Source organism: Strix aluco, chromosome 19 (assembly GCF_031877795.1).
Source record: "Strix aluco isolate bStrAlu1 chromosome 19, bStrAlu1.hap1, whole genome shotgun sequence".
Lineage (NCBI taxonomy): Eukaryota > Metazoa > Chordata > Aves > Strigiformes > Strigidae > Strix > Strix aluco.
The window spans coordinates 4,856,299-4,866,538 of NC_133949.1; the positions used below are offsets into that span (position 1 = coordinate 4,856,299).

The window sequence follows — 10,240 nt, forward strand, 5'->3', positions numbered from 1 at the left end:
AGAGACTCATCCCCCCTCTCTGCACCCTCCTTTCAGGCAGTTGTAGAGGGCCATGAGGTCTCCCCTCAGCCTCCTCTTCTCCAGACTAAACCCCCCCAGTTCCCTCAGCCGCTCCCCATCAGACCTGTGCTCCAGACCCTGCACCAGCTCCGTTGCCCTTCTCTGGACACGCTCGAGTCATTCAATGGCCTTTTTGTAGTGAGGGGCCCAAAACTGAACCCACTCATCGAGGTGCGGCCTCACCAGTGCCGAGCACAGGGGTCAGATCCCTTCCCTGTCCCTGCTGGCCACGCTAGTGCTGATACAAGCCAGGATGCCATTGGCCTTCTTGGCCACCTGGGCACACTGCTGGCTCCTGTTCAGCCGGCTGTCAATCAACAGCCCCAGGTCCCTCTCTGACTGGCACTAAAAACCAGACTGAGGGTATCCTGACAGCTTCTCCAAAGATAATTCAAAGATAAGTTTTCTTCTCAGGAAAGAATATAAATGGACTATAGTAGTGAGCTTTTTCTAACTTTCTGTTTCGATGCTCAGCCGGTGCAGGGACTGTAACATTTACAGGCTCTGAATGTATTACTTCCCGTAAAAAAAGAAGTCTTTATGCCTGCAATGATTTTGTTGGTTTTTTTGTGGGGGGTTTGGTTTTTGTTGGGTTTTTTTGGAAAACAACCCCCTGCCTGCAACACCAAATATGTCTTGCAGCCCCGGGCCGCTGAAGCTGGGGGCAGCAGCGTTGCTGTTGGCACTCGGGGGGTTGGTTTGTGGGGGGCAGCCGGGAAGGATCCAGCTGCTCCGTGGGGAGAGGAGACAGGGAGTGGGGCACCCCGGCAGCACGGAGCCCCTGCGTGAGCTCTCAGCTTGTGTTGCTTGGCTGGGATTTTAACACTTGGACAGGGAGAAGACTTAATCATTTCTGAATGTCTAAGAGCAGAGCTGGCAGTTGGTTTTAATTTGGTTTTTGGGATGTGGGACCTAAAAGTGTGGACTGGGAAGCATCAGACCTGCTGGCCTTATAAAAGCTGGGTTGCTGAGCCTTGCTTTTGCAAAATGCTCCTTTAACATCTCGTGCTATGTTCAAACCAAAATAAGCGTCAACTGAAACATTTGCCAAAGCCACGTTTTAAAATGCTGGAAATCATAACTAGAAAAGCTCTCAGAAGAGCAGCGGGCTCTCCCTGCCCTCCTGTGTGATGCTACACCACTTTCTGTGCCTCCCTGCACCTGAAGCAAGTGCTGTTTTCCCTGGTTACCACTGATTGATTTTTGTGTGTGTGCGTGTGTGTGTGATCTTCAAAACCATGCATAAAACTGCTGTATTTAACCATTAAACCCTGTGCATCTGCCTGGGGAAGAATCCATTTGTTGGACTACTAAATCTTCGTGTCCTCGAGTAATTAAAGAGTAGCTGTTGCAAGACCCAACGTTCTGCTTTCTCTTCCCAGTCTTCCTGCTGCTCCTGGGGGATGCTGCGTTGCAGCACAGCTTATCGGAGGAAGGTTTCCCATGGGTCCTCTCCCCATCTGTCCTCCCACCCCAGTGTTTGCTCTGCGAGGGTGAGCTCTGCGAGGAGCCCCAGCAGGCTTTGCCCCACTGCTCTGCTTTATTCTTTTATGTAGCCCATACTATTTAGTCCTTTTCTGAAAATACTTTATTTTTTTTTTTGTAGAGTGAATGGATGAAGAGGAGCCTCCTCATTTCAGTGTGTTTTTTCTCTGAAGAAAATATAACATTACCCTTGTTAGGACAAACTAATTGATTTTTGGCTGACTTCCATTTTTCAGTATTAGCGTTTCATGTGTCACCATCTCTATCTCTCTCCTATATTTTATCCCTTCATATAAACCCTGTGTTTATTTCTCAGCAATTATGCATGTCTGGTGGAATGTAGTAAATTGTACTAGTATATTGTCCTCGATACATGCATACATTTTTACCCCCCAAAAATTGCTTATGCAAATCTGTTGATAAGAAAAGAAATATGTAGCGTGACTCTTCTCCTTCATGAATGTTGATGGATTTTTGTAGCAAGAAGGTTCTCTCTCTGCAGTCAGAGCATCTGTAAACCTACTGTAGAAGATAATTTAAAGAAATTTCCTGTTCATATCCAATTTTTTGAGAGAAAAGAGAGGTGTTAGCCATGCTCTGCTGATGCTCCCCGGTAACTTGGCTCTCCGTTCTAGTCCTGTTTCCTGATTATCTTTGCACTATATATATATTACTTTTGCTGTAGACTGTTTGAGAGACTGGCCATGTCCACAGACAGCACAAGCCCAGGTAGCTCTGTCCTTTTGCACCATTGCCCTGTGATTCTCCTGGGTCCAGCCGTGCCATTCCCAGCAGAGGTGTGTAACCCCTTGACAGATGTCCCCCATGGTGGTCCAGCGTCACACCTAGATCTGCTGCTCTGGGCTTGAAGGCCATTACGAGTTTCCCCTTGTTTCCTTTGCCTCTTGTTTTCCCAGCATTAATGCCTGCTCGGGGCAGTGCTCCTTGCCCTGGCTGTAGGATCTGCAGAAATCGGGCAGGTTTTGCATTGCTGTGCACTGGTGCCCAGCTGCAGGGAGCGGTCGGTGATGGGACCATGGGGACCAGAGCTCAGGGCCGCTGGGAGCACGAGCTGCAAGGGGAAGGTGTGAACTGGCTCCTGTGTCATCTCACTTTTCAAGCAAAGCCCTCGAGGAGGGTGAGTTTGCCTTTCCAGGCAACACAGTCTGGTTTCAGAGCCAGCTGAAGGAGCTTATTACTTTTCTTTATGATTCTAGCTTAAAAAAAAAAAAAAAAAGGAAGAATTTCAGCCATTTGTCTTTTGTTGATGTATTTATCACCTTAAAAGACTTAACCAGGTAGTAAAAAATTCAATAAAAAACCTGACTGCATTAGTCTAAAATAACATTGATGTTTAGCATTGGCTCGCCTGTTATATGGAAGTTGTGAAACTATTTTGAGTCTTAAATATTTTGTTATCTGTAGGATAATCACAAAATTGTTCCATCTGTAAATCTTGTGGGCAATTGAGGCTGCTCTCCCCCACCCCATATTTGTCTGGTTTTTATTCCTCAGCAGAAGTAATTGCTTTCTATGACACACTTAGTCCCATTTCTTCCTGTTTTATAGCTGTGCTATTGCAGCGCTAAAGTTATTTAATATTATTTGATCTGCTTTTGCAATGAATCCCAGGCAGCCTTCATCTGGTTGTTCTGGTGGGAACGGTATCATCACTTCAGTCTGCACCAGCCGGCTCCCAGCCTTAACAGCTCCGTTGTGTCAGGAGCTGCATGTTCAGATGGGGTCAAAATTAAATAGCGTAAAATCTCACTTTGGTGACCTAGCTAAAGTTCAGGACGCAGAGCAACGCACGTGTTTTATGAAAGCCTGGAGGGTTTTGTCCTTCAGCGTGAGGGGTTTTATCCTCAGGAAAACATATGTAGTGCCTTATGCTAAGGGGAGTGAGTGATGAAGGGAGGAGAGGGCTGAGGTCCCTTCAGCCACTCACCAAGCCCAAGGGGGGAAAAATAATAGTTTTCCTCTAAAAAGAGAGAAACCATCTGATTCTGACCTAGAAATTCGTGTCAGAGTCTCATCCCTGTATGAAGCTGCTTCCTCCCTCAGCTGGGCAGTGGCAGGGTTATGCTGGTGTTGAGGCTGCTGTGGATGATGAAAGCACCAGCACTGATGCTGGCCCATTCGTAGGCTGGTGGTTTTTTACCCACCCCTTGCCAGTTAAACCAGTTGTGAGTGCAGGTTGGCACAGGGACTGTGACTGGCTTGACGCAGCAGTGGTTTGAGTGGGGCTTCGTCTAAAAATAGAAGAAACAGTTCTCAGTATCTCCTGCAGGTAATAGTATGCTGTTTCCGTGCAGTCTCTAGCTTTAAAATTCTGGAGAGACAGAAGTCTCTGCCAGTGTTTGGGTTGGGGGCGGTGGCTGCAGCCTGTACCCTCCTTTCAGCTGGTCGGGTGGCACCAATATTTCCTGTGGCTTCGGTGCCCTTCCCGAGCCATTCCTGAGCACAGTGTTAACAGCTCATTGCAACCTCCTCCTTCTGTCCTGACATCAGAGCATCACGTTGAAGGAAGCAGGCTTTACCCAACTACCTCTTCAGTTGAGCTCCAGTCTTGGCAGCGTTTTTGTTCTTTATGTGCTATGTTTCTCTTAGTTGGCCTCAAGGCTATCTAGGGACCCATTGTGGGAATAAGCTCAACAGCTCGTGTGCTAAACAACTCTCCCATGTGCCATGTGTGTTCAAGGCTTTGCTGGATCCTGTGGATTGGGGGTTTTTTTTGCCCTTAATTTGTGTGAGAATTTGCTGAGCGTTAGTGAATCAGATCTGGGGGGAGCAGGGAGTCTTACGCGTGGTGTGAACTCGTCAGCTAAGCAGCTCCACACGCACTGGGAGGGGAGTTCAGATCTCCTGAGCCTGGATCCTCTTTGGGACCTGCTGCTTTACAGGTGACACGTTGTCTCCTCTGCTGTTGCTTTACTTGCAGCTGCACTCTCGGGAAAGGACGTGTGGCCTTGGTGGAAACACGGCCTCCACGTTGGCATATGAAGAATGAGCGTTGGGCGAGTTTACAGCGAGACTCGTTCCCTGCTGTTATGACTCTGCAGTCTCACATCTCCGCTCCCTTTGGAGGACAACTCCTGCAAGAATTTGCTGTAATTACGCGGGCAGCAATAGATTACCATTAGCAATGTTTGATTGCAAAATTTTGCAGGTATCAGCAGTTTTTCCAACCAAAAAAGCTTTTAGCTCTTGGACAGAAAGTCAAGTGCTATTTTAAATGTATAGCCATCAGGTTTTTGAAAAAAAATGGGGAGTCAGTCTGTTTTCCCTCTCTTTTTTTTTTTTTTTTTTTTTAATGAAGTGCGTAATAAGCTCTTAGATAAATCCTAATTGAGGATTCAGTCAAGGCTGTTGCTAAATTAGCAGAGCAGGTCTGCTAGACAAATGTAGCTTCAGCTTGTCAAAATAAGTAATTCTTAAAATTCTCACATGGAAAAGAGGATTCATGTCATTAAACCTTTTCATCTTCCCCTGTTCCCAAACACAGCCCTCTTGCCCTTTTCAAGAATCACCCAAATCCATCCCAGTCATCACAGCACATGGCTCTAGTGTTGCTCCTGTGCCATTTTGCTAGGCAGTGGCTGCCCTGGAGTCGGTGTCACACGCTCTGAACAGGGGCTTTGGTTGACCTTGGAAAGGTCCCATCATCAAGGGGTACCGGGGCATTGCTCTCAAATTTACACGTTTCTTCAAGGGCTCTTCCAGTTCCCCAAACCAAGTCTTTGAGGTATAAGAGACACCTGGCAAGTGCTGACACACCTGGGAAGGCTTTGGGATGCACCGTGGAAGCGTTCCTCCTGGCAAAGTGGGGCTGAAGTGGTGGTAGGATTCCGTGCTTTGAAGGCTTCAGCAAAACACCCAACAGTCAAACCCTCATGGAGATTATCTGCTGGTAGACAGCACTAAATGACTAAAGCCGTAAGAAAAACAGCCATCCTGTGTCAGTGTGTGTTGTCAAACCCCGTGGATGAAATGTAGCTCAGAAACTATAAGTTCTGGTTATTTGTCCACCTGAATTTCTTTTTTTCTATTAAAGCAGTTATCTACATTAGCTTCTGGATGGCTTTGCCCTGGACCTTGATGTGGATGGAAAATTAAAACAGACTACGGTTGAGTAACAATTTAATACCACCCAGCTTGTCTTAGCATAAGTGTGGTATTTGGTATTCCTCATTGCTCCCTCGCTCAGTAACACATTTCTTCTCCTTCCAGTTCAAGATCAACGGTGAGTGGTGCACCTGGATCAACTACGACCGCTTCCAGGAGCTGGTGCAAGAGCACGAGAGGAGCGGCGGGTCCAAGACCTTCACAGCAGCCGATTACACAGCCAGAACTCCTCACTGGGCACTGTTTGGGTCCAGAGAAAGGGGGTTCGATCCCTTGGACGTAAGATACCAGCGGAAGAACAAAGCGAGAGACATCTCTGGGTGCTGAGGTTAGGTTGGGGCTGGCCAGACTCTGGCTGGCTGGCTGCTGAGTTTTGGTCTCTGTTTCTAGGCTAACACCAATTTTGAATCTATTTACCTATTTTTTTCTGACGTTTGATATTGAGGAGGAGGGTAAAGCCTTTATTTAAAGTTTTAGGGCTTCTCGGATGAAAATATTTATAATGCTTTTTATCTCAAGATAAATCACAAGTGGTGCATGCCAGCACTTTATCGTCACTGGCAGTGTGATGAGGGGAGGCGGTGGCTGTGGGCTCTGCAGTGTTTGGAGTTGGATGTGGAGGGGGAGTGTTTGTTTGACTTCTGTGCCCTGCTGCGAGGAGAGCCCGGCGAGTGCTGGCACCCAACTCGGCAGCAAAACGTTCCGTGTCTGTAAGGATAAGTGCCAAGGGGACTTCAACACCACAAGCTGGTTGGATCTGTGCAGGTGGGATGGCAGACAGATCTGTATGTAAAAGACTGAGCCCTGCTGAAAGTATCATTGTACAGCCAGCAACAAAGATTTCTGTATTTTAAACACTGGTGCCAGTTTCTATAAAGACCCTGTCTCATCCCCAAGAAGCTGAAGCTTGGGAACTGTGTAAGTAACAGCACCCCTATTAATATCATCTGCAACTTCTGATCTCCCCAACTGTCTTCCAATTTCATGGGTTTGGCAATGAATATTTTCAGAGTAGTTTTATCCCGCTCCCCGGCAGCCCCGAACAACAGGGCTTCAGTTCAGCTCCTGCTGATGGTGAGGACGTGCTGCGGGGAGGCAGCAGGCTTGGCCAGCAGCAGATGGCTTCCATTGCTCCACCTGGGCAAGTCAGCAGTGTTGCTGCTGCTTTGGGTGGAGGCGGTAATCTGATTTAAATGAAAACTGAATCCAGTTGCAATCTCTTGTGTCAAGAAACCAACTCCTTTAGTTTGGAGAGGTGACGTCTAGGCACGAGGTCCAGCGACATGTCCCCAGTGTTGCTCTCGGAGACCCTGGGCCGTGCCTGGCACTCTGCTGGACAGTACTGCAGCCTGGCTGGGAAGTTGCATTTAAATGAGGGGGAGGTGGGTTGTTTTCTGTTGGGAAAATCCCCACTTTCATGTGCTGAAGACCTTTCCCTTTCCATTTATGCAATATCCATGTCAGTTGCAGTCCCCGACAAGTTGCAGAGGGTCAGTGTGCGAACGCCCACGGCAGACCCCCCCATGTCTGACTGTACCTTCACTTGCCAGATGTCTGAACTAGGCTACGACTCCTTCCACACCCCTGCTGATGGCTCCCACCCTTGGGCAGCCCCTGAGGCCTCCTCCCTCCCTGCGCCCAGCCAGACTTTTGGGGTGAATGGGCTCAGTGTGGGAGGGGGGAGGACAACGGGGCTCCTCTGTCTGCTGCGTGGTGGCTTGACCTGCTCCAGCTAAAGCCCTTTGGCTTGAACCATCTGCAGAAACAGCTTTACTTTAGACCCAGAGGTGTGGGCCGGTGCAGGGGAAGAAAACACACTCATGCTTGAGCGTTTTTGTTTTCCTGTTGAACTCCAGGAACACAAATCAGAGGCATTCACAGCGCTCCCACCTTAACGGTGAGGTCCATAAGCCTGAGATTCCCAGCACCCACGGTGCTGTAGATGGTGAGCTTTCCTGACATTGTGATTTTATTTCTTTTTAAAAGAACGTGATTTCTTAAAACTGTAAATAAAAAGAAAATAAAGTAATTTTTCCTAGAGCACCTTTGGTGTGTCACTGCTGTACGAGACTTTGTAAGAGGGGATGCTAAAGGGATTTTAAGGAGATCAAAGGCACAAACGTTGCAGAGTATCTTCTTTTTTCTCAGTAGCGTGTGGAGTGGAAGGGAGAGCATCTGTGTGTCCATGGATGATGGGGAGGGCTTGGCTGATGGGAGGCTGTTCTATAACAGGTCAGTCACAAAACGCTGAATGGAGGTTGGAGGTGGTGAGAAGTTACCCTGCTTCCTCAGGGCGATGCCAAGCAGGACACAGCTGCCACCAGCAAGCCCCGGGGAGGGACAGGACATTTTCAAGCCATCTGGCCATCTTCCTGCAACAGAAACCTGGCACAGGAACATCGCTGCTCGGTGTGCATTGCATCACCAAAGCCCAGCTGTAGGACTCACAACCCTGAGGTGTCTGCGCTCTGCGACTGCATCTGGCTGGAGGCTGAGCTCGGGGTGCCCAGTGTAGGCTGGTGAGACCCTGTGTTCAGGCCTTCGTGTGTCACGGCCCATCTTGAAAGCTGTGGTTGGGGTGAGCCCGGCCGTGGTCATGGCAAGGTCCAATCTGGGCTGCTAGTGCTGCTTCCTAGCTAAGATGTCTCCATGTGCTTCATCCTTTACAGCCCCATTCATATGAGAGCTGGAGAGTACCCAGCTCATCTGAGAGGGCTCCTCTTTGTTGCCTTCTTCCGCCAGAAAATGTTTTTTTAATGTTCTTAGTGATACCTTCTGCTGTTCAGTGAATGGTGGAGGAAAGACATGGGTTCATTAAGGGCATTGAAAACTGGGTGAGGATCTTTGTTTTGTTCAGCAGTGGGCACCTGTCTTCAAGCAGGGTCTCCAAAATTGCTTTTTTTTTCCTTCCATGACCATATTTTCAAAAAATGAGAGGTTAGACTTAGGGACTTGGTTTCCTGAAGGACCTGGCTAGAGAAAGGGTGCTCTCCTTTTCCCTCGTGGAGAAGGATTTGTAATGTTCCCACCACAGCTTCACCAGGGGAAATCCCATCCTCTGCTGAGTTATTCCCCTGTTCTCTCGGTTGTGTCTGACACCATTTAACTCCCACCTGGGCTTTGAGGTGAAGGTTAACAGCACAGGGAAGCCCAGGTGCTCTGTGCTGAGAGATTTGAAGCTGTTAACAGGAAAAAAATACGTTTACTAGTAAGACTTGTTCTCTGACTCCAGTTTGTGGTGGGAGGGATGCTGTGTGGAAAAGGTGATTTCTCAGAAATTCCCAGTGTTGGACCACGTTTGAGTTAAAAACTTGCGTTCTGGGCTTATTTTGCAGAACTAATGCTGTTTGAGTAAAAATATCAGGGGTGAGATGCAGCTACCTGAATACAGATGTTTAGTAGATGCAGAGACTTCTCCAGCCACCAGCTCTGCTCTGCAAGACTCCTGTTGTCCCAGGGCATCTCGCAAGTCACCAGATGTGCACGTTCAGGCTGTGGTCTTCCCTGTTTTCTGCTCAGCTGTGGGATTACAGTCATTCTTGTTCCTCTGTGTGACCGCTTGAAAAGGTAGAGCATGGGGGAACTTTCCTGTAGCCAAGCTCAAGAGAAGGGAAGTTCTTCATGCGTTAAGAAATAAAGATCCACAAGTATTTCACTGCCTCTTCATCACCAGCCTCCTGGGGGTCAGGTTAACTGAGGACAGTGGCAGCTTGGGCAAGACATGAGCTTTTTGTGGGACCCTTGTTAACCCTGGAGCATCAGTTATGTGTGGGCACGGCTGGAGTTTTGAACTGGCATGTTTGATGTCCACCATAACCCACCATATTCCCCTCAATGGCCGGCAGCTCTTCTGCACCTATTCCTCCTTTCTGGGCCAGACACCTCCATCCTGCCCCCACCTCCCTGACACATGAAGTGGCTATAAATCACCCCAATCCCTTTGCTTGTCCACGGTGAGCCCTGGTAGCAGCCAGTGCTGCCCTGGGGCTGCTGCCCTCAACAGCTGCCGCGGTGATTAGCGCTTCATGTAAAATGCTCCATAAAGCCCTCACAGTGTCTTCCCTTAGAAATCCTAGGGGAGCCCTAAAGAAAGCTCTGTGTGTTTTCTCTGGGCTGTGTCATTAGCACTATTTCTTTGCCCAGCCCCCCTTGGGACACACAAATTGCTGCTGTCCCCGTTACAGAGTGCTTCTCCACGGGCCATTTGGCTCAGTTAAAATAACTTGTTGGCGCTGTAAGAGGCTTCTCCCTGCGTCCTCACGTTCCCTCCCTCCTTCTCCCTGATCCTCCCTGTGTCCTCACGCTCTTCCCTCCTTCTCCCTGATCCTCCCTGTGTCCTCATGTTCCCTCCCTCCTCCCTGATCCTCCCTGTGTCCTCGGGTTCCCTCCTTCTCCCTGATCCTCCCTGTGTCCTCGGGTTCCCTCCTTCTCCCTGATCCTCCCTGTGTCCTGACGCTCCTTCCATCCTTCTCCCTTGTTCCTCCCCACTGTGCTCCAGGGCTCTGGGGCAAATCTGTCCCGAGTGGGTGCTGGTGGCTGGTTCGCAGCCCTGGAGATGGGGCCAATGGGG

At 48.9% G+C, this 10,240-nt stretch overlaps 1 protein-coding gene across 7 annotated transcripts in view; it reads left to right on the forward strand.

The window, feature by feature from the left end:
* Positions 1 to 7,713, forward strand: part of LOC141932333 (S-adenosyl-L-methionine-dependent tRNA 4-demethylwyosine synthase TYW1-like) — a 110,867-nt gene extending 103,154 nt beyond the window's left edge. For 6 of the 7 annotated variants that reach the window (XM_074845753.1, XM_074845756.1, XM_074845754.1 and 3 more), the window contains one exon: positions 5,776 to 7,713. In XM_074845753.1, the coding sequence (XP_074701854.1) occupies positions 5,776 to 5,997 (222 nt within the window). In that variant the 3' untranslated portion in view covers positions 5,998 to 7,713. Of the gene's footprint in view, positions 1 to 1,666; positions 1,873 to 5,775 lie in introns of those variants that run through there. The other variant, XM_074845757.1, reaches the window with a different exon arrangement.
* Positions 7,714 to 10,240: the final 2,527 nt, after the last annotated feature.